The following is a 23844-nucleotide window of genomic DNA, read 5'->3' on the forward strand; positions in this document are numbered from 1 at the left end:
CTTCGGCAACTGCCGCGCAAAACTCTAATACCCGCTATGCGAAAATACTTCAAGAATATTTTTACGTTTATGTACAATTTTTGTTTTTTCCCGCCAGCTGTGCTGCATTGGAACTCTAGACCAGAGGGTGGTCTCACATTTGACAACTTTGTCGAACTTGCAGGCAAATCTGTACTTCTATCAAAGGGGACGTGCTGTCAGCATTAATGTGTCGTTCTTTTACTTTCTGTGTGTAATGTAAATGTGTGATAATGACAACCTGCAAATGGCGGTATCTTGTTTCTAGAGCGCAGCATCACCGTCGCCGTTGTCCCGCGTAACCAGTTCCGCAGTCGGGGCAACGCGCTGCTCTAGTTGCGCGCGCACCTGGCGCCATCTCCTGCGACCTCCCGATAACTTAACTGCTCTCTTCGCTCCTCCTCCATTGCCACACATGTGCGGCGCCAATCAGAGCGCCGGACTAAAGCCCCTGAAACACTAAAGTAGCGACAAGACGCCCTCCCTCTTCTCTCCTCCTCCCTCGCGCGCCGGGCGAAAGACTTTTCTTTTCTTTGTGATTTCATGTGACTGCGGTGGCGACCTCTAGCCCGCTCCGAAGGAACTAACGCCCCTTTTCAATTGGCTGCGCTGGATTTCCGTACTTGCTGAGTTCTTCGCTATGTCTCCGCATTAACCGTGCGTTCCGCTGCATAAATACACCGGTGACTTAGGAGAAACGTTTGCTTGCTTCACTGCATCGTCTAAAGGCAAAAATGAGCACGCATAGATGGATTGTTTTGGTAGAGCCGCAAGCGCACCGTGTCCGCGTGCGCCGGGCTTTATGCGGCGTGCCAAGTTTGACATCGAGAGTGGGGCGTGCATTGAACGTGACCGTGAATCACGAGGCCGTAGAACGAATTTGCGGTGGTCTGTTTTGGTGAAAAGGAGTATGCAAATAGAACGACCGTCTCCGCCGGAACGCTGGACGTGCTACAACGGATGCACAGGTTTGACATTCTAAAAGGCACCTGCAAGTGAAGGCATTCTTAATGCCCGTAGTTCATCCGCTCCTCTAGTGGCTTTTGGTTTTGGTCTGCTGCAGTGTATCGCGGACCAGGTAAGTCGCTTGAGGGAGTGCTCGAAATACGGTATGAAGGCCACGCTACGTGTGTACTTATCTGTGCCTCCCCTAATGTTCTTTCGCTTGCATGAACTGTAACGATACAGACTCCCGCATTAAAATTTTCTTTGGAATAGTTACTTAGTAAGGAGAAAACCTACCTCGCAAATATCCTTCGCCTGCCAGCAATGGGATAATAAAGTTCTACATAAATGTTTCATCGGTATCAGTCATTTAGTGAAAAGCAAAACCTACCTCGCTTTTAACACATCTGTCCGATAATATTCCATATTCGTATAGTCGCTATTAGAACACTGCACGGGCATTAATTATTCACGCGTCCCGAGCCCGTCAACCTTTTTCGTTACCCGCCCCAGCCCGGCCCATTTTTTTTTTCGATATAGGCCCGAACCCGGCCCGCGAGGTATACAGGGTCTGTCCTGAAAGTAATGAGTAGAGGCCGGATTTTTAGGCACTGAAAAGCACGTTTTAGGCGCCATAAATAGGCGGCTAAAATTGCATTTTAGGCACCTAACGGAGAAAAAAAGGCACTATAAGCTTTATCAAAATGCACACAGTTCTGAGCTTCAGCGCGCAATATCTGCCGTAAAATAAAACAAAAACACATTAGGAATGATTTGGGACGTTAAGCAAGGTGCGAACATTAGAAGCCGTTTTTTTTTTTAAGGCGGTCGCACAACTTTTCGTTCAATACACATGCTTCAGAAGAGTAAAAAGGACGGTTACCAGCCCTTTTAAAACACTTTGGTATACCTCGAAACAAACAATTCGCTTGTCGTGTACAAAAGTAGAAACAATGAACACCTTAACAGGAGGCCATGTATTTAGAAATTGACTGAAGAGCGAAGAAACCATTTCGATTTATGGACCGAGGGAATATGGCGCGGGAGCGGTGCCGGAAGAGTGGCCCTCATGCAAGCATTAATTGAACATTGTTTGAGTCATTTACGCTATGGTTTGAGTGCACGAATGCGTTTTCGTACGCACGCACGACTGCCAGCTGTCTAGTGTGGCCTGCTGCAACAAGATTACCGCCAAATGCCATTTAATGAAGATGGCATGCGGCTGGGGCACAAGGAACGAAAATAAGGCAGGTTACCCAGGTGGAAATTCTAATCAGTTAAACTGTTTCCAGCAGGGTTATGGAACATTTTACTGTTGGTTTCATTGGAACCAACTGGGAATTATTTGGAGGAACCTGTAACTTACTCCGTATACTTTCCGAAATGTGGTGTCATGTGGTCAACTACCACTTTAACAGCCAATGTCATCAACAAGCTGCCACAATAAAATGGCAGAAAATAGGAAAAAGGTTGCTTCGATATTTTCAGCTGGCGTGGTTGGTATTTGTAGGCAGCCGGCGTAGGTGCAGTGTTCGCACAGCCAACTGACGAGGTCATCGAATGTTGTCACGTGTGTGTTCTACTCAAAACCGAAATGGATTCGAAAGCAAACAGAATCTGAAAGCAAAACCACAGCGTATTTCAGACCTCTTTTCTGTAAAATAGGGCATTTTTAGGCAGCGACGTCGGAAATAGGCATTTATAGGCACTGACACCCAAAATAGGCATATATAGGCACTATAAAAAGAGTATTACACATATTGCCAACACATAATTCGTGCTCATATGTAAAAATGGCGCGCCTACGAAGCGTTGAAGAAAATAGGCATTTGCCTAAAATCCGGTCTCTAGTAATGAGACTAGTCGCGGTGTGGCGCGTGCTCGCGCTAGATCGGGAAACCGCTTTTGGGGGAAGGAGCGGGAACCTTCAGCTTCACAATGCGACGAGCTTGGTTGGCTGCGAGCAGGCGAAGCGAGTGTACATCTTCAAGCGTGTACCCATATTTCGTCGCTGCGTCGAGGAATCCATGCAGCGAACGTTGTAACAGCGCTACGCGGTGAAGCTTCGCAATAAACTGGGTAAGTCACCTACCGAGTCAATAAACGTGATCAAGACAGCATGTGGGAACGATGCAATGTCCACGTCGTGTGTTATAATTGCACAAGGCATTTAAAAACGGTCGTGACGACGTTCACAACAAGCAGCGGTCCAGGCGCCTGTCGATGACGGTTACGGACGGTAACGTTGACTGTATGGTCCTGAACGTCTTCACGGCCATTTGTAAATGATTTGTGCCATTGGAACCCTTGCAATCCGGACATTGCATCATTACCACATGCTGTCAAATGCCTCCGTCGGTGATTCATTCAGTTTATTGCAAAGCTTCCCCGCGTCGCGCTGTTCCATGGTCTCCTCGACTCAGCAACGAAACAGGGGTACACGTTTGAGCACGTCCACTCGCTTGACCTGCTCGAATCCAACTGAGGTCGTTGCATTGTGAAGCTGAAGGTTTCCGCTCCTTCCCCCAAAAGCGGTTTCCCGATCTAGCGCGAGCACGCGCCACACCGCAACTAGTCTCATTACTTTCAGGACAGACCCTGTAGACATGCCCGGCTCAGGCTAGGAAACAGCCTGAGTACTAAATGCACATCGGTAAAGCCAAAGCCTTTTGTTATACGGATCTCATTTAAAAAAAAAAGCGGCTACAAAACTTTTAAAGACGGAGATAATGGAGGCCTCACTGTGGGCAACGTTAACAAAAAAAAACCGTTTTAGCATTAATAAAAGAGGTTATCACCGATTTGCTCGCATTCGTAGCCTCCTCCTAACTAGTTAGGCGTCAAGGGGAAGCGAGAACGCGGAAGTGATGTTACAAAGTATGTGACAGGAAACGCGCGGCCTACTTACGATGGGCACTATCACGCATACCCACAGCTACTGGTCATATTTCGAGAGTAAACGCAAGCCAGCGCGCGCTAGCTGATGTTTCCACCAGTGTTTCCTACGGTGCCTTGACGATGCATATCGGCGCGATAATTCTCTTTTTGTCTTTTTCTTTAATATATATATAATATACACGCATGCACGCGCGCGACTGCGAATGTAACGCGTGCGCTTCACCACGTCAGAGCGCAGTTTGATCTGCGCTAATAGTACGCATGTATGTCGAAATGCGCTCAAATTTAAGAATCGTCACTCTAAAGTTAGACGTGTGTCTCCCATCACTTACACGTTTGCGTGCGTGTAATCACGATGCGCTCAACGCAAGCGCCCTTATGTCGAGCTTACTATGGCCATACGCTCGATCGCGAAAAAACCACTGCACAGCGTAGCTTGAAAAAAAAAAGGAAAACTCAGCAGCTATTGAAAGCCCGTCCTTTACGTCGCAAAGCCTGGTCGATGGCGTTGCGTTAAAATTCGCCCGGCCAATTCTGTGTAACCAAACCTTCCTCCCGCCCGCGTCGGTTTTCTATGATGGGATCGCGAAGAACCGCTTTCCGCCGTCGTGACGGTTCTTGCAACCGAAGGCGCAGCAGCCCGTCATGCCGCACAGCTAGACGGCTTGAAGTTAGGTGACTGACACACGTTCCGAGCAAAACAAAAGCCGCTGTTCTTCACAGCAAGCAAAAGCGCAGAGTCCGCAACGACGCCTGCCGAACCTACGGTGCGCGGTTGGAGAGGACAATATGGCGTCTGCGGCCGCGAAAAGCGCGGGTTTAAAGGACTTTTGCGCGCGAAACCATCGACCAATGGGAAGAGGCGACGGGCGCAGGAGAGGGAGAGGCGGCGTTCTGCAAAGGTTGTCGTTACCTTAAAAAATTCCAGGGGCTTTACGCCGGACCGGTGGCGGTGGATCTCGATATGTGCACCGCCCGAGCCGAAACGCATAGCCGCCGCCGTTCACCGCTGCGAACCGCCCGCCTATATGAATAGTTTATTCTCTGCCAGTTCTTTCTGAGCAATGACCGAGGCAACCTGTGGAAGTCCTTCATCTGCCGCTGCTGCCAGGGCAGAGGCTTAGTGCAGTCGCCGCGAGAATCTAGAGGTGCGTGCCGCCGAAGCATAAGCTTACCGTCGCCGCCGTCTAATACTTTGCATCTGCCTATCGAAAGGTGAAACACCTGATGAGCTGCGCTCAAATTTCGCGTTAGGAAGCAACGTAACTGCAGGCCGCTTTTTTTATTTTGCGTGCTTGCCTCCTTTTTATTGTAATAATCTTCGTTTACCTTTGTGTACATACGTATAAATGCCTGTATGAGTAAATGCATACGGGTCCTCATAGCCCACTCCTTTATTATTCCTAATGGCATCGGCAGTATCTCTAAATAAATAAAACAATAAATGGATGATCCCCTTCCACCAGACCACTTAAAACATTGGGACCACCCGCCTTTTTCGCTTTCCACTTCTCAATGGCCAACTTTTGTGGGTATCTTTGGCATGTACTTCGCTTCGCGTCAGAATAAGACGCTAAGTCAAAAGAGTGATTTTATTTTCGTTATAATGTTTTGTCTGTTGCAAAATTTTTAAGCTTTACTCTCATTGTCTCTTCATAGCCTTTTTCGCACGGGTAACGCCCCTTATAAAAATTTCTATAGACAGTCCATAGACTGTCTATAGACTTTAGTCTATGAAGTCTATAGACTGTCTATAGACAAATCCTTTAGACTGGTCTATAGACAGTCTATAGATTTCTGGCCATACACTTTTAGTAGACTTTTGTCTATAGACAGTCTATAGACAAATGTCTACTGAAAGTCTATAGGTCTATAGGAAGTCTATAGACACAGGTCTATAGACAGTCTATAGACGATCTATAGACTTATGGTCATACATTTCCTATAGAGCTGTCTATAGACCGTCTATAGACACTTGTCTATAGACGGACTATAGACGACCTATAGACTTATGGCCATAGACTTCCTGTAGACTACTGTCTATAGACAGTCTACAGACAAAAGTCTACTGGTCCAGTAGACATATGTCTATAGACTGTCTATAGACATTCCATAGGTGTGTGGCCTGGCAGCGCTATAGACCTTTGTCTATAGACAAAGGTCTATAGACCTCTGTCTACTAAACTATTAGTAGACCATTATCTATAGACTGCTTATAGACTGTCCACAATCATTGAAAAAGGTCACCAGACAGAGTTCACACATGAAACAATCAATATACTTACAAATTTAGTTTATTTCCAAGCTATCCAGGCTGGGAATATGCAATACATGCACCATAAGAATGCACCACATTAACATAAAAGTTGAAAGTAACAGTCCTCAGAAGCATTCTTGTGGCCTGTTGTCTGCAGTAAATCATCCGGGCATGTTCACCTGTACAGCACAACGGAAAAAAATAATATAAGAGGAACTGAAAAAAAAATTCCCATTCCATCTCTACACATGTGCTTTACAATGCAAGGCATATCCTGGCTATGCCATTCTAGAAAGGCAATCTTGATCTTTTGGTTTGGTTTTATGGGGTTCAAAAACCCAAGGCGACACAGGCTACGAGACGCTGAAGTGAAAGGCTGGGGAGTAATTTCGGTCACCTGTGCCGAGTACAAAGGCCTTTAGCATTTTGCCTCTATTAAAATGCGACCGCCTAGGCCGGAATCGAACCTGCATCTTTCAGGTCGCCATACGAACATGATAGCCACTGAGCTATCACGCCGGCTCAATCATTTCAGTAAATACACGACAGATTATAAGTGTCGTCATAAAACATTGTAACAAAGACCCCTAATCCCTGGAGCACTCTACTCTGAATCCAGTACTGATATTGATTTCTGTATGGCAATACTGTTACAGCCGATACTGATCTCTTTATGGCAATCCTTTTACACTATTTGTAACAGAAGACTTCGAACAATTGTGCCACATATCTGCATTGACTCGCAAGGAGCTGTTAAGAATGACACCTCCATAAAATACAGATTCAGTGCACCTTACAGAGGGATCCAAAAAGGAGAATATTGCAGCATTTATTCTTATAACCGCTATAGAAGAAGCGCTTCAGAATACACTGCGTGAATTAAGCCTGGTACACCTGGCCAAATTTATAACTGGCTCAGGTGTTGCATCGCGAAATGCACCTTGTAAAAAAGGTGCCTTTCGGTTACACTGCTGGCATATTCATGCTGTAATTTAACGAGTGAAATGTCATTTCGTTGTTCCTTTTTGTTCATATAATGTTTGAGTGCAGTACTTGCGTGTTTAGGTCAACGTTATCAGAAACATTCGTCTGCCACTACGAACAGCTGAAACAAGAGGCATACACAGTAATGGATCTGGTCCACATGGCCTCATCCTCTGGGTAAAGTACCACTCCTTTCATGGCGGACAAGTCGTTTTCCCAGATTAGTGCAAATGCGCCACCACAACTATTGCTGCGTATTCCGCTTTTTTCGGCTCTTCATAGCGGCAGACGATGAATATTTCTGATAACTTTGATCTAAACATGCAAGTACTCCACTCAAACATTATATTAACAAAAAGAAACTATGAAATCCCATCTCACGCGTCAAATTACAACATGAATATGCCAGCAGTGTAGCCAAAAGACATCTTTTTACAAGGTGCATTTAGCGAGGAAACACCTAAGCCAGTTAAAGATTTGGCCGAGTGTACGTAAGCCGATACTCAAACGGGCACAAGCTATACGAAACCAGCAGGCAGAAGTAACCAGTTCACCACAGATTTGCGCCTATAACTTGAAGCACAAAGACGGAACAGTATACTCGTACATCTGCGCGCGCTCTTAGAAACAAGCGGGTTGCAGCGCTTCCATGCCGCGCTCATTATTCAGAAAACTAATACAGCACACAGAGGCTGCAGCTGCGCCATTTCAAAAGCAGTCGCAAGGTTGAGACAGCAAATTACTGTCACGATAAAATACCGTCTGAAATTCACTTAGTTTTTCCTTCAAGTGCAGCTCCAACAGCGCAGTAAAGAGGTGTGTTTCTTGCATGGAGGCAGCCTAACCCAACGCTGCTAGAAAACTCAGCGAAAGCATTGAACGCGCTCAAAGTATGAAGTATTTCAATGAAACAATTAACACCTTCAACAGGCGCAGCTATAATAACACGAGAGCTTAATTAAATTTTAGGCGCAAATAAGCGGCGAGTCACATCGGCGCTTCCGTAACGTAGCAGTCTGAAATCAGAAACACATACTTTGCCTCTCGCGCAAATGGTATTCTAGAAATCTGTGCACGCGTGAGCGGGATTCATGAACGAACCACTCGGAACGAAATGTAAGCCACCTCTTGTCGAGCCGACCTTTACCCAGCTTTCAAAATAAAGTGCCCGCAAGGCAGCGGCGGCGGCCAACGGCTCTGATGACAGACACGGACGAATCCATACGTGTGCAACGAAGGGGAGATGGGATGGAGCTCGTGGCTTCTTCGCGGTGTTTCAGCACGCCGGCCATTCGCGCCGGCAACGAATTTTATTCACCCATCACACTACAAGCATTCCTCCAGCGCCGCTTGAGTACAACTTTGACAAACGTAATGCGCTCCAGTCTATAGCGTTACAAGACACCTTTGCTGAAACATCGGCGTCCACGACGCGCACCGAGCGAGCGTCCATACGTAGCAAGCAATGCACACCTCAAAAAGAACAGCACTCCATGGTCCAGACAGGCGATAACACAAAGATAAGAAAATAAATGTAATCCACCACTGAACGAGACTGTATGTAAGTACGTTTTCGGAGGTACAAAGTAAATTCAGCTCACACGGCGCTAACTAACACACAGTTCCATTTCGGCCGTCATTCACAGGCTAAACGACATTTCTGGCCGCACACCAACCTTGAAACACGAAAAATCTAGTAGACAGCTCGCGAGGAGCGGCTTATCATCAAGGGCATCGCACAGACTGCCTTTCCGCGCGTTAGTAAAGACAGCGGGACAGAGATAAGCGGCATTAGTCGAGAACCCGATGGTTCCGCCTTAGAAACGAAGATCGGACGTTTGTAACTGCGCACATAACCTGTTCTGCACACACAGCTCTGCTTAGAGTGGTTTAGGAGACCAAATGAATAAAATATAAACGTGTAGACTTACCGTAAGCGGACGATGAAGCTGGATTTTGAAGAAAACGTAATCCGCGAAAAACACGCCAACGCCATTGATGCAGCCACGCACAGGGTTGTTTGCAGCCCGAATGATTTTCCGCCGTCTCGCGGTAAAATGGGTAAAACGTGAAACACAAACCCATTTCACGGTCGTATCTTTATCGCTCGCAGTCTTGCCGTTTGCAGCTTTATCTCATATCCAAGACCACAGAAGGCAATTGGTTTATAAGCTTAAATACTTCGCTTACCCTCTAAAAATCTTATTGTTTTCGTGAAAACAGAACCGAAATCTAACTTCTCGGTATACGCGCCGCATCTCCCACCGAATAGTATGTGGTACAATTCTCAAATAATAATTATAAGGTTCCATAGCATAACGTCTTTTTTGCGTGTGTTCGTGTTAAGAAAACTGATATGCGCCACATCAGCGTGTCATCGGCTCCGAAGCAACAGGTGCAAGGGTAGGAACGAAAAAATACTGGATTTGTGATTGTTGCGTCGCCACTTATTCACGTGAATACAAACTGCAAAGGCAGAAATGGCAGATGTTAATCGCACAGAGGACCAGGCTCTTTGAGAATAATCTAAGATATTTCTAAGGGATGGGCGCTTCCTTGAATTTTCACACCCGTATTTCCCCCTTTGCTTTCAGGACGTTTTAAAGAGAAATGTAGAACCGTTGATGAAATGTTTCTGATTTCAGCGCGTTGGACAGTAACGCTCGAAAGATGGCATGGAATTGTGTAGAGCGATTCCTTTAAGGGACAGCGTATTCGTTCGATGTAGTACAGTTTGCGGGCGCCCTTACTTCAAGAATGGCTGCCTTTCCTCGGCTTACTTGTTAGCATTAAATATCTAATTGTATTGACAATATACGTCACGGTATAACGAAAAGGAGCTTGTCAATGCTCCTGAAAACAATATACAGGAGGGTGTTGTAATGGCCTTACGCAATACTTTTTAATTTCCGTAATAGCGAAGGAGGTGGGGGACTCCCGACATAGTTGCGGTCACTGGATGCAGGTCCCCTCAACATGCAGTGCAAAAAGAAATTGACATTGTTCTGGACTTAGTCGAAAGTCAGTGTATCGAACATTGTTAGATAAAATTACGATTGTTATAGACTGGTCTGTAGGCAGTAGACTATCTATAGTGTACAGTCTATAGACGAAAGGAAATTGAGGTAGTTGTAGACTGTGGTTTATAGAGAGTCTATAGACCGTCTATAGACAAAAGGAAATTGAAGCAGCTATAGACCGCAGTCAATAGAGAGTCTATAGACCGTCTATAGACGAAAGGAAATTGAAGCAGCTATAGACCGTAGTCTATAGAGAGTCTATAGGCCATCTATGACGAAAAGAAATTGAGGCAGCTATAGACCTTGGTCTATAGAGAGTCTATAGACTGTCTATAGACGAAAGGAAACTGAAGCAGTTATAGACTTTTGTCTATAGACAGTCTATAGACAAAAGGAAATTGAGGCAGCTATAGACCTTAGTCTATAGCGAGTCTATAGAGCGTCTATAGACGAAAGGAAATTGAAGCAATTATAGACTTTAGTCTATAGACAGTCTATAGACAAAAGGAAATTGAGGCAGCTATAGACCTTAGTCTATAGCGAGTCTATAGACCGTCTATAGACGAAAGTAAATTGAAGCAATTATAGACTTTAGTCTATAGACAGTCTATAGACAAAAGGAAATTGAGGCGGCTATAGACTTTAGTCTATAGCGAGTCTATAGACCGTCTATAGACGAAAGGAAATTGAGGAGGCTATAGACCTTAGGCTATAGCGAGTCTATAGACCGTCTATAGACGAAAGGAAAAGGAGGTAGTTATAGACTTCAGTCTAAAGGGAGTCTATAGATCGTCTATAGACAAAAGGAAATTGAGCCAGCTATAGACTTTAGTCTATGAAGTGTCTATAGACAGTCTATAGACAAGAGGAAATTGAGACAGCTATAGACCTTAGTCTATAGAGAGTCTATAGAAAGTCTATAGACGAAAGGAAATTGAGGCAGCTATAGACCTTAGTCTATAGAGGGTCTATAGACAGTCTATCGACGAAAGGAAATTGAGGCGGCTATAGACCTTAGTCTATAGAGAGTCTATAGACCGTCTATAGACAAAAGGAAATTGAAGCAGCTATAGACTTTAGTCCATAGATTTTCTATAGACTGTCTATAGACAAAAGGAAAAGTCTATAGGATGGCTATAGTCTATAAAAAGTCTATAGAAAGTCTATAGACCATTTTTATAAGGGACACGCGCTTTAACTTACTGTGTTCACGTCCCTCTTGACAACAACAGCGCGGTCGGAACACGAACGAGAAAGACTGACACAAACACAGGCGCTGTTTACAGACAACATGGTTTATTGCCTTGAACTGGCTTATATAGGCCCAGTCCAGTGACAAAAAAAAAACAGGAAAAGAGGAAAAAAAACAGGAGTCTTTCTCGCCCGTGTTCCGACCGCGCTGTAACGAACAAGCCAGCCACTATATATTAATCACGTTCCTTCACTACATTTCCTAAAAAGTGCCTCTGTGCATTTAATGCAGCGCATTTGCGCTGCACGAAATTCTTAAACCGGCTATTGGCTTCTAAAGAGCCCATTACGTAGTATTGTACCAGTGAATCTTAGCCAGATGAAAAAGTATACATTGAATGGGAACTGCAGCTATGGCGAAATACTTGACAGCGTCTATGTCATCAATACCGCTCCATTTCACTCACCTGTACCGCGGAGTGCTGAAGGACCTGCTCTCAATGATGCGGCGCATGTGGTCACTCCGCATCCAAGAACATCGTCCCTAACGAAGCAGGAAAGTTGTGAAAAAAAAAGAGGCAACATGAAGCAATAAAGCCGCATTGTAGCTGCTCTCAGTCAATGACAATAAAGGAGGTTTTCTCCTCGACAGGAACCGCGTATTCTTTATACAAGCTCGAAAGTACGACGCCAATATCAGTCATCCATGTGCAATGGATGTTGTTGCAATGAAGAGTGGAAAGCTCGGTTAAGTAATCGCCGTTAATATTGTTCGAGCACTATGATCAAGACGCAGACACAAGGAAATACAATATAAAGGCTTGTTTTATTTTTAGCTGAACCAATTTATTAAACACACCAGACATATACAGAAAAAGCTTACATTTTCGGGAGAACCTATGGCACAAAACCGAACAGAAATGTGGAAAATCGAAAATCGAAACCGTCTGCATGAATTGACCGCTAAATAAAGAACATAATGAATCTTGGCTGAGAAAGGCAAACAACGCATCCAGCAATGTAAACTACGGCATTTCTGCATATTTATGTACGTTCATTTATTATTTCATACATATCTACTACCTCTCGCGTTCTTTAATATTTATGCGGCTGCGGCGGTCGAATTTCGATGGAGGCGAAATTCTAGAGGCCCCATGTAAGGTGTGATGTGAGCACACGTTTAAGAACCGCAGGTGGTCGAAATTTCCGAAGCCCTTCACAACGGCACCCACTCACAGCCTGAGTCGCTTTAGAAGTCAACTCCCCCCCCCACGCGCCCCGCGGTGTCTCAGAATGCCTCAAATTCAAAGAGCGTACTCCTTTATAAGCACTCCAGTCGAATTACTAACCATGTATAAGTACCTCGGACTGAACCTTCATTGGGACCAGACATGTAGCAGATATATCAATGTTATTGTTTGTTGCGGAAGCCGGTCACTGGGTCTCTTTTAAAGCATGCTCCCTGCCACATCCGAACACTTTCTTACACCTCTCTAATTAGGCCCAAAATTAAATCTTCCTTGGTTATTTCAGACCTTCATCAAGCATACATAATAAATAACAATAAATCATTGCAGAGCCATGCAGTTCATTTTATTATATCAGAGTATTCACGTCATATCACCATCGCTGCCTTAGAGAAACGCGCAAGTTTAGCTGTCTTCGCCAAAGAATTGCACTTTTTTCGCTTTTTCATAAACTGTGTCATCACAGACCACTTCACGCCGCATTTTTTTTCTCGCCTTATTCCGTTTTTGCTAACTTTCCCTTTAGAGTTAAGCGTCTGTCATGTCGTATATTCAAGGACACAAATTCATTCATGCCACGCACAGTGAATCAACCGGAACGCTCAACCTACACCAATTGCAACTGTGACTGATCCTGGAATTTCAAATTTCACATCATCAATTCAGTTGTTCCCAGTTTTCTTCACAAAAACACAGGGCGGCAAGAAAAAAAACTGGAGGACGTTTAAGCTTCGTATTTAACAGTGAAACGCGACAGCCTGTTGCAGCGCTCGCATGAAGTCCACGGAACACCATCGCCCGTTCGGCGCGACGCCTTGTCCGTTAGGCAAATTGGTCGGAGTCTCTAGGAGGCCTCTCACAACAGCCAATCAGCCGCCTAAAGAGATCACGAATGTACTGCACTGACGCTGCTCCTAACAAATGGAGAAGAGGTCGCAATTGCTGTCGCGGCCTCACATTCGGATTCAGAATACATAATCACTGACTCTCGAGGGGTCTGTCGGAACGTCGAACAAGGCTGGACTCCTTTTCTAACCTAATGAATCTACCTAAATTGCATATGGGATAGTACCTCGCACACTGTTACCTTATACGGGCGGCTACTTATCAAGAGTTTGCAGGAAACGCGGCAGCAGACGCAGCCGCGCACGCTATCTCACTGGGCTGTTTTCTTCTTCCCATCAGATCAGGAACCCGATTTTAATCCGGTCTATACCTTCAAAGATGTTACAACCTATTGTCAAGATTGTCAACGCCTTTACCCTCGCCCATGTAAAGGCCTCAAGAAGGCAGGTGAGGAGCTCCTTCTCCGCCTTCTCATCAGTACTCTGCTGTGCCCGCAGCCCTAAAAGATTTTGACCCCTCATTTAGCGGCAGCTACCCGCATTGTAGTGCGGTGTCTGTGGACAACTATTACATGGTGTGGGCCAGCCCCTCCAACTCGACTATTCCTCCCATCACCAACCCAACCCTGGATGACTGGCAGGCGATCCTGCTTGGCTGCCGCGACTTACATGCCCAACAAACCTTAATCGGGCGCGCCCGGGCGGCGGCCACCGCCAATGGGGTCCACAACTGGGGACCTCCACCTAGTGCTTGTAAGGACCGGTCCCTTACGTGCTGATCCAAGCATACCTTCTGTCCCTTATGTTGCAGGGCAACATTATTTTTGTTTTGTTTTTATTGCGATAGCAATACTAGTTGCACTTTCAGCCCGTCGCGTAGCGAGGCAGGTAGCTACCAAGCGCGGCCTAAGTCCTGCTCCTGCCACGAGCGGCGCGCTTAGCGGTCTGACGTCACAGCTGCAAGAGCGGGGCTCCAACTGCGCCGTCGCGTAGCGAGGCCGCAGCTACCAAGCGCGGCCTAACTCCCGCTCCTGCCGCGAGCGGCGCGCTTAGCGGTCGGTTCGGGTGTCCACCGAGATGACAGAGAATTACTACGCCATTTTCTTTCCTCAAAAAGCGGTGCGTATAAAGGGCAAGACATGGCGCAGTAATTCTTTGTCATCTCGGTGGACACCCGAACCACGAAGGGAGGAACGCCACCACCCGTTCGGCGCGATACCTTGCCCTTTGAACGCAACGCTTTTTGAGGAAAGGAAATTCTCTTTCATCTCGGTGGACCCCCGAACCGCACCGATTACTACAAGGAGGAGCACCGGCGCTACCCGGCCCCTTGTAAGGGTCTGGATCGCGCTGACGAGCGCCTCCTCATCAAAATTCTTACCAACACTGTACTGTGCCCGGCGGTGCTTAAACATTTCAATCCATCCTTTGATGGCGCGTGCCAGTTCTGTGGGGAGGTGGCTGACACCTTCCACATGGTTTGGGCGTGTCAGTCAAACCCATCTATCCCCCCCAACCCCAACCCCACCAGAGAGGACTGGGAGGCGGCCCTGCTCGGCTGTCAGGACCTAAAGACCCAAAAGGCCTTGGTTCACCGGACGCGGGCGGCGTTGCTTGCCAATGGGGCCCCGGAATAGGGGCTCCACCTAGTATTGTTAGGGGAAAGGGCCAATAGGGCCTACCCCAATCACCTCTCTGTAAATATTTATTGCATTATAAATGTTTTTCACCACCACCACCACCGTACAGGAAGGGAGGAAGTAGGAGTGAAAGACGAGGGAAGCTTCTAGACAATCATCCGTTAGCATCAGCCGCTCGTTTTGGCGACCGAGGCACGCATAAATCTCCCAGCACGTGGGGGCCCTCATGTGGTGTGTATAATGCCATGTAAAACAAATGGGCAAAACTTACATAAACATAAGCCTTACTAAGAGCACTACCAAGACACGCCACCAGCCAAACCAGGCGCAGCCAGGGCTATTGCTTTCGCAACTTACCGGGCTTAACCAAGCTAAGCCTCTGCCAATTTTTTTATGCGTCGCATATTGCAATCACTCAGTTCAGCCCTTGGGCGCGGCCGGGCAGCCACCAAACCATGTGACGTGACGTCATGACAGCCGGAGGAAAAGCTGGGCCCCAACTCGCGCGGTCGCGCGCGGCCGCAGCCACCACCTGACTCCCACTAAAACAAAAAGGGGAAAAAACAAAAGAAAAGAAAAAGAAAATAGAAAAAAGAAAAGGTAAAAGGAGAAAATAAAACAAAAAGAGAAAATAAAAAAGGCAAAACAAACAAAAAAAGGCTGAGCACGGTGGCGGTTGCCACCGCCCCATTTCAAAGGGGGCGCTCCTATCCATCCATCCATACGTCACGGAGGAAAAGCTGCTGAGAAAATCGACTGCCGCCAAGCAATACCTCGCTCAAAAAGACCGCGCAATATGCAACGCATTCTTGGCTTAACCAAGCTAAGCCTGGGCCTTTTTTTCTTCTGCCCACACTAATATATGTCCCTTACATAGCATAATAAAAATTTTCACCATCACCACCCCCTCCCCTGATTTCGCCGTTCTGCGTGTCCATTGTGATTGTCCTTTTAGAGGAAAGAAAAGGCGCAGTGACTGTCTCACATATAGGTGGACTCCACCGAATTGCTTTGTTCCGCCCTCGGTCTCCTTCGACAAGGCAGCTGGTCGGCACTCCTTGTCAAGCCACCAGAAGGAATGACATTATAAGAAATATAAAAAAACTGCGCAAAAAAGACGGAACAAAAGAGATGAAACACACGGGACAGGCTCTGAGTGGTTCTTCTCTCTTGTCCCGTCCTTTTTGGGCAGATTTTTTATTCCTATAATGTCGAACCAACTGGCCCCTCACCGCACCCTTCTAGAAGGGATGAATCCCTCGCTGGCGTCGCTATGTCCCATAGTGGAATAAAGACATGAATGGGTGGCTCAAGAAGGCATGTCTTAGCAAAGCCTTTTTTAACCAATCTGTGGTGGGCCGAATGAAGAATCAAAATTTCTTTTTTAGACCTTGGCTGGTACATGTGGCAAACGTGCGATTCACCAAAAAAAAAAAGAACACCAAGAACCTGTAGGTTACCGTTATTTTCAAGTTCATGGGTGAAATTCAGAGCAGGGCACAGGACTTAAAAAGATCTAAAGCATGGTAGAAAAGACCTTCATTTCTTAGGTCTTCACGTTTTGATACCTTGAAGAACTCGTCTACATATCTAAAAATCTTTATAATCTTCTTGTCTTGAGGCGCGCTTTAATGCGTTTGTCCAAACTCGCTAAAAACAGGTCAAAAGCAACGGGGCAGTGCAAGAGCCTATGCAGACGCCCTAGAGCTCAACAAACTTCCCGCCCTCAAAATTAACAAAGGTACTAGAAAGATGAAATTCCAAAAGCGATACAAAATTTTCCAGGGAAATTCCTGCATTATTTTGAAACCCTACAGTTCCGTAAGTTTATATGCTTTTTTTCATCAGCCAAGTTGGTAATCTTTTTAACCATTACAACCAGGCCGGTTGCCGTCTCTCTGGGCTCTGTGCAATACTTGGGCCCGAGAAACAGGACACTCTTAACGTCCTCAGGAACATCACACCCTCCAAGGCAAGTAACAGTCCCGCGGACTGCGTTGAACTTTCTCACTGTATTTTTCCAGGTGCACCGCTTCTGTTGGCTGGCTTTCCAAAGGACCTCAGTCTCACGCACGACTTGCCTGTTCCATGTCCTGAACACTTCATCGCCGCCTTCCTGGTTAGTCGCAGTGCCGGCAGCAAATAGACGCAGGCTGACCTGTAGATGGCGAACCTGCCTCCAGAGCTCTGAACGCTGAATTTTCATGACCCTCTTGGCATGCCGCGTGGAAGGAAGGCACGTGAAAACAAAGCTGAATGTTTATCTTGCTACTAAATAATTGGGGTTCCTGTATCGGGAAGTGCCGTCATGCAGGCGATTTGATTGTTGATTTTTCTGCACCTGATAGTCACATGTAAATGCGTTGTATTTTTCGGGAATAAGGTCGGCTGATGTCTAGTGCCTATGTTGTCCTCTTATACCTTGTCGTTCCTGTTTTTTAGTGCTACTACTATGTACTCTCCCTGCAAACAACAACTAGCCCAGATTCTCGCCCTAAACAATCATTACGAATTGTACTAATAAAACTTCCTACCCTAAGAACGTAGAATTGTATGAAAAAAAAAATGGCCGCTAACAGGGCGAACTTAATAAATAGGGGACTACTTGACGCATCACAGACGAAAAAGCTTGCCAGTTCTACGTCAAAAATCACATCTAGCCGCCCTATGAGAGCCCGAAAACGGACGTTCGGGAAGATTGCAAAGGTTTCTTTTTTCGGTGGGAGGGGTGGGGAGGGGTAAGGGGCGACCACCCCTCTCGCCACCCCCCCCTTAGGACCACCACTGTGTTCAGCACAGGGATGTGCACTACGAGCCGGGTGACCAGCTGTGGGTGTGAACACCCGTGCGCCGCAAGGGGTTGTGCGAAAAGCTTATCCATAGGTATTTCGGCCCGTACAGAGGCCTGCGCCAACTGAACAGCGTCAACTACGAAGTTGTTCTCGATGGAACTGTGATCGTCGGCCTTCAGCATCAACGGCCTGAAATCGTCCATGTAGTGCGCTTAAAGCCGTACTTTTCGCGTGACTGAGCGCTGTGTTCACGCTGTGTTTCGTACCTTTATCCACTTACCCCCCGTGCGAACTTTACTCTCCCCGCATCTCAACTACCGCAAATACATAGTTCAGCTCGCCCCTATCTTTCTTTTTTTGTTCCTCCTTCTGTCCCTGTAGATATCCCATGGCACATCGAGACGATGTTTGCTTTCGCATGGGGGAATAATGCCACGCACTTAACGAGCCGCGCGGCCTCCGCGATGAATCGAAAACGATGACGAAGCGGCGGTTCGCCCTCGAGGCGCGCAGGCTGTGTCACCTGTAATTAAAAAGAGGCTCCTATTGTTGGGTTGGGCTCTGGGAGGCTACGGCCGCTTATCAGTTTTTTTCAGCCAGCGTCCGCTTCGGGGGACGCGTTTGTTGCGACGCGCGTCTTTTCCTTTTCTCTCTTTCACTCTTTCCTCTTATCTTTTCACTCTCTTCTATCTGCATGTGGCAGCGGTGGTGGCTCGGCTTCAGCCAGTCGGCAGGCCCATGTACTTTCCTTTTCATCCTTCTCTCAGTTGCATCAACAACAACAGCAGGGTTCTCCCCGAAGCCTTACTGCACGGCTCCCGAGGACTTGATAATACAATAGCAAGATAATACTTGGCAAAAGGAAAATGCACGTTATTGTACACATTATTTACAGTTTTATACCTATCTGAACACATTGTAGGAACTAGGCTACAAAGACATTCCGTATAACAGAACCAGACAATCAGTGCAGTTTGTCATAAAATGGCATATTTAGTATTTTGGAAGCATAAATTTCAGCTTGGAGAGGCCACAGTTGGTTCTGCATTGAGGTAAGTAGTCTGTAATTTAATTTGTTGTCGCATCGTGTACTGTGTCTGGTGTCGTGTAAGTGTCACAGTGTTAGAGTAAAATCTGTTATTTTCGGCTGATGATCTTTCCTAGAAGAGTTTAAACCTTTAGTCAAAATTATTTGTATGGGTATTATTTTGGATTGTAGATATGCTAGGAATTGGATCGTACATCATATGGCACGTTGGCAATTACACTAGAATTCTTTTCTTTAAAGTTAGAAGCTTCTGGATGTTGGATGCTGTAGTTGTTCTCCAGAGAAAGAAGCAGCATGAGACCCAAGAATAAAAGACTGGCTTATTGGGTTTAACGTACCGAACCTACTCAGGCTATGAGGGACGCCATAGTGAAGGGCTCCGGAAATTTCGACCACCTGGGGTTCTTTAACGTGCACTGACATCGCACAGCACACGGGCCTCTAGAATTTCGCCTTCATCGAAATTCGGCCGCCGCGGCCGGGATCGAACCTGCGTCTTTCAGGTCAGCAGCTGAGCGCCGTAACCACTGAGCCACCGCGGCGGGCTTAAGAATAAAAGAAAGCATATGCCTACCATAACTCCTTAACTTCTTGCGCACGTTGTTAGATCCATGAATTGGGTTCATTTTGTATTTTATTTGAGTTGACGATGTTTCTCATTGTTTCATTTGAATGCTGTTTCTGTTAATTTGTATTGGCTGGTATTCATTTTTGAGTTTGTGCTGCACTGTTCATGCTTTAGTCTTTTTTGTTTCTCTTTTACTTTTCTTTACTCTTTGTACGGCGAGCAAAAACCAGCTAGAATTTTTGTTCCGATGTCACGTGATGCGTTTATTTTGTGATTTATTTATTTATTCATTCATTTATTGCTTTATTTTAGTACGTACAAATCGCGCCACTGGTCAATAGTAAACGGGGGGAAGGGGAGGGGTACGCAAAGCGAAAGCCAAAAGCACTGTGAACAGATGTAAATTCGTTCAAAAGATCCAGCAACAATGCTGCTAAAGACAGTAACATTCACTTGGGAACTGCTGTACAACTCTTGAAAAGGTTTATATATATATATATATATATATATATATATATATATATATATATATATATATATATATATATATATATATATATATATGTATGTATGTATACTGAGCTGCTTTCGGGGGTTTTTATGTTTACAAATAACCTAACCTTGAGAGTCCATGGTAGAGAGAGGGTGCGGTAGATGGTCCTTGGCGATCACAAAATGAACAAGGGAGGGGAAAACCTCAGGTTGCTAGAGCCAACGTTTCGACAAGGGGACTTGTCTTCGTCTGGGCAAAGCGTTCATCATCGGCAGGGATTATATAGGGCCTTCGCTCCGAGGAGGAAGGCCCCGGGGGTGGGGAAGGAAAGTGGTGTGGGAGGGGATGCGTGTCAGGAAGGGGAGGGAGGTGAATCATGATTCGTTAGGCTGCAATAGTGGAACAACTTATATCCGGGGGGTGTGTAATGAACAAAAGGCTTTGAAGGGGCTGCGACTGGGGGCAGGCGCTGGGTGAACCTGCAAAACTCAGATAAAAGGATTAGTCAGCGTGGTACAGGGAAATGAGAACAAGAAAAAAAAATAGGCTGGCACTGGAAGAAGGAAGGGGGGCATTTCCAAGGAAGGACAAGGCAGAGGGGGGGGGGGGGAATGGCTCGTGTTCAGAGAAAGCCAAAAAGTGGGGGCGGAGGGGGTAACAGGAGTGTCATGGTTTCCGAGAACTGGTAGCAGGGGATTAGGAGAAAAAGAACAGAGAAAAAAAAGGTGAACAAAGGGAGAGGGTGACAAGGCCGGAAATGTGGTGGAAGATATGACGTGGGAAGGGTGCAAGGAGCGACAATTTACTTATGTGAGGTTCTAGGAAATAGTCTGACCACGTGCAAGACTTTTGTTAATTTAAAATTATGCTGACCCTGGAATGTACCTGTGAGATTCCAGGTTTCCTCTGGACATGTTAATCCCTGTTGGTTGCAGTGTTTTAAATTTGTGGGTTAGGAATGCTTCTCTGTATTTTCTGTCCCTTGTCGATTTGAAGCCTGATTGAAGAATGAACAATTTGAGTTCGTCGAATTTGTGATGGCGTTGATTAAAATGGGTCGACACTGCCTTCTGTTCATTCCGTGTTGTGTCAGCCCGGTGCCCGTTTAATCTGGCACTCATTGTCCGGTTTCTCCGATATATTGTTTCTGGCAGTAGGAGCACTGGAGCATGTAGATAATATTGGACGATGTGCAGTCAAAACTGGTCTTTATATCGAAACTGAAATCGCTTGCCGTACATTTAACCGTAGTGTCTCTTTGTAAATGTTTGCATGTCTTGCATCTAGGTCGAGAGCATGAAGTTACTGTCGGTGGTGGTTTCTTACCGAGCCTAGCATGCACCAGGATGTCCCTCAGGTTTGTGTTGCGTCTGTATGTTACCCTTGGTGCGTCAAATATTGTCTTGAGACGGTCGTTACCAGTTAAAATGGGGTGGTATTTCCGCAGGATATTGTTTATGTTTGGAACCGCGTTTGAGTATTTCGTTATAAGTGCAGGAGGTCGTTGACTGTTAGCTTTTGTTCGTTTTTTAAGAACTACATCTCGTTTCAAAGCGGTTGCTCGTTGGAACGCATTATTAAGGGTTGTCTGTGGATGGTTTCTGGTGATTAGTGTGTTTTTTAGCGAGTGGAGGTGTTTCAGATAGTCATCGTCGTCGCTACATATTCTTCTTAGTCTCGTGTTCATCCTTGAGAGTGTTCATCAGCGCCACCCACGTTCATAAGCGGCGGGCGTAGCACGTATATATATATATATATATATATATATATATATATATATATATATATATATATATATATGATGAACACTCTCAAGGTTGGGTTATTTGTAAACGTAAATACATCCGAAAGCAGAAGATTTGACAGCCGTCGCCGTAGCTCAGCGGTAGAGCACCGGACGCGTAATTCGGAGGTCGTGGGTTCGGATCCCACCGGCGGCATGTGGTTGTTTTTCTTCTGCTTTTCTAATCAATTAGCTTTAAGCGATAACATATTTAGCAATATTCTAAATCGAACAACAGCACAAAGTAAATAAAAAAATTAAAAAAATCCCCTGTGCCCCTTGGTTTCTGTGGCTGTTGGCTTCTCTCTCATATATATATATATATATATATATATATAGTGCATTACAGTATTCGAAACAAGCAACTTTTATAGCATCCGCGAGGTACAGGAAAAAGCATAAAGCTCAAAAGCACAGCAGTCCTGCAGTTCCACATGTATTATGGTGCATTGTACTTGCGACTGACTGCAGTTCGTTTCTGGGGTTCTATTTAGTGTTAGCCTTGTCTCTCTTCTTTTCTTCTTTTCTTTTATTTTTGTGTGTATTAAGTGCGTCTGTAAGTATTCATTAGAAACATGTGATTTTCCTAATCACATATTTTGTATCGTGTTGTGCTGCCACAACCCTTCTCTGAGTGGGATTTTGCAAATTCTTCCCAATACCGTTTTTCTTCTTTTTATTTTTGTTTGTTTTTGGAGGTGTTTGTTTGACACTCCTGGGGACCCAGTCCTTACTACTTTCTCCTGAAATGTTGCTGTGCAGCTGCCATGCGCTTCACGCTTGTCGCAGAGATGCGTAATGAGCTGCCACAACCCTTTTCTGAGTGTGATTCTGCAAGGTCTCCTGCAGTAGCGTTTTTTTCTTTTCTTTTCTCCGAGGTGTCTCTTTGGCATTCCTGCTGAAGTCCATCCCTACTATTTTCTCCTGAAATGTTGTCTCCTAGCTGTGCACCTGTCAAGCGCTTCGGGCTTGTCATCGGCCTCGAGGGGCACCCCCTGTCTTTCTAAGAAAGCCATGAGGTAATGGGGAAAGAAATTTTCCTTCCCCCCCCCCTTTTACATTCTGCTGATCCCTCCTTCTGAACACCTGCACCCACGTTAGGGGATCGCCTTTTCAAGTTGTAACCGTTTTTTTTATCCCCCCCCCCCCCTCCCTTCACCATTCTTTGCATTTGTGGTTTATGCTTTTTCTTGTACCTCGCGGATGCTAGGATGCTATAAAAGCTGCTTGTTTCGAATACTGTAATAGACTCGAAAAAGGCTGGTCCTTCAGACGAATGGTCAAGAATTAAATCCTTTTATGTTTTTCAATTTCTGGCTAATTTATCTTATATATATATATATATATATATATATATATATATATATATATATAGAAGAAGGGGTCACAGCCTTGCAATTATCTTAATTTAATACCGACAGTTTCGGACGGAGGACCGTCCTTGTGTATACCCTGAGGAAGGACGGTCCTCCGTCCGAAACTGTCGGTATTAAATTAAGATAATTGCAAGGTTGTGACCCCTTCTTCTACAAGTCTTCCTGGCCCATTGAACGACAAGACTTCCTGCAACTATATATATATATATATATATATATATATATATATATATATATATATATATGTAGCGAAGTATACGCTTCGTTAAAGGAAACATATTTATTCGACTCGACGTTTCGATCGGAAGACCGATCTTCTTCAGGAGTGATTTTACATTGTTAATGCATCCCCTTTTATAGGGGTGGGCACAAAACAGGTAAGTGGGAAACACAAAGCACATAGCAGAAAAATACGCATAAAAAATTATTAGAGGCAGTGCGACCCACACAACAAAAAAAAGAGAGAGAGTGCTGGAACAGGTACTCAGTAAGAAAATACAACGTCCAGATGCGGCCTCTGCTTTGTTAAGCACCACAGGCTTGCTCACTGACAGGCGTGTTCAGCTCGGAGGTGCTCGATAGGTGCGTGGCCGTGCAACAACTTTCGTAGAAAAATGCGAAAACGTGTTCCTTCTCCTGGCCGCGAGGGCAAGAAAGAAATAAAAAAAAATAAAAAATAAAAAATGTGACCCTCCAACAGAGAGAGCAGACAATAGAAAAAACAGAAAACGAGAAAATG

At 45.5% G+C, this 23844-nt stretch overlaps 1 protein-coding gene across 1 annotated transcript in view; it reads right to left on the reverse strand.

The window, feature by feature from the left end:
- Positions 1–23844, reverse strand: part of LOC149325880 (uncharacterized) — an 81098-nt gene that overhangs the window by 2844 nt on the left and 54410 nt on the right. The window contains exon 6 of the mRNA XM_089562833.1: positions 11781–11857. Within this exon, the coding sequence (XP_089418959.1) occupies positions 11781–11857 (77 nt within the window). The remainder of the gene's footprint in view (positions 1–11780; positions 11858–23844) is intronic.

Source organism: Amblyomma mixtum, chromosome 10 (assembly GCF_055824585.1).
Source record: "Amblyomma mixtum isolate Tamu chromosome 10, ASM5582458v1, whole genome shotgun sequence".
Taxonomy (NCBI): Eukaryota; Metazoa; Arthropoda; class Arachnida; order Ixodida; family Ixodidae; genus Amblyomma; species Amblyomma mixtum.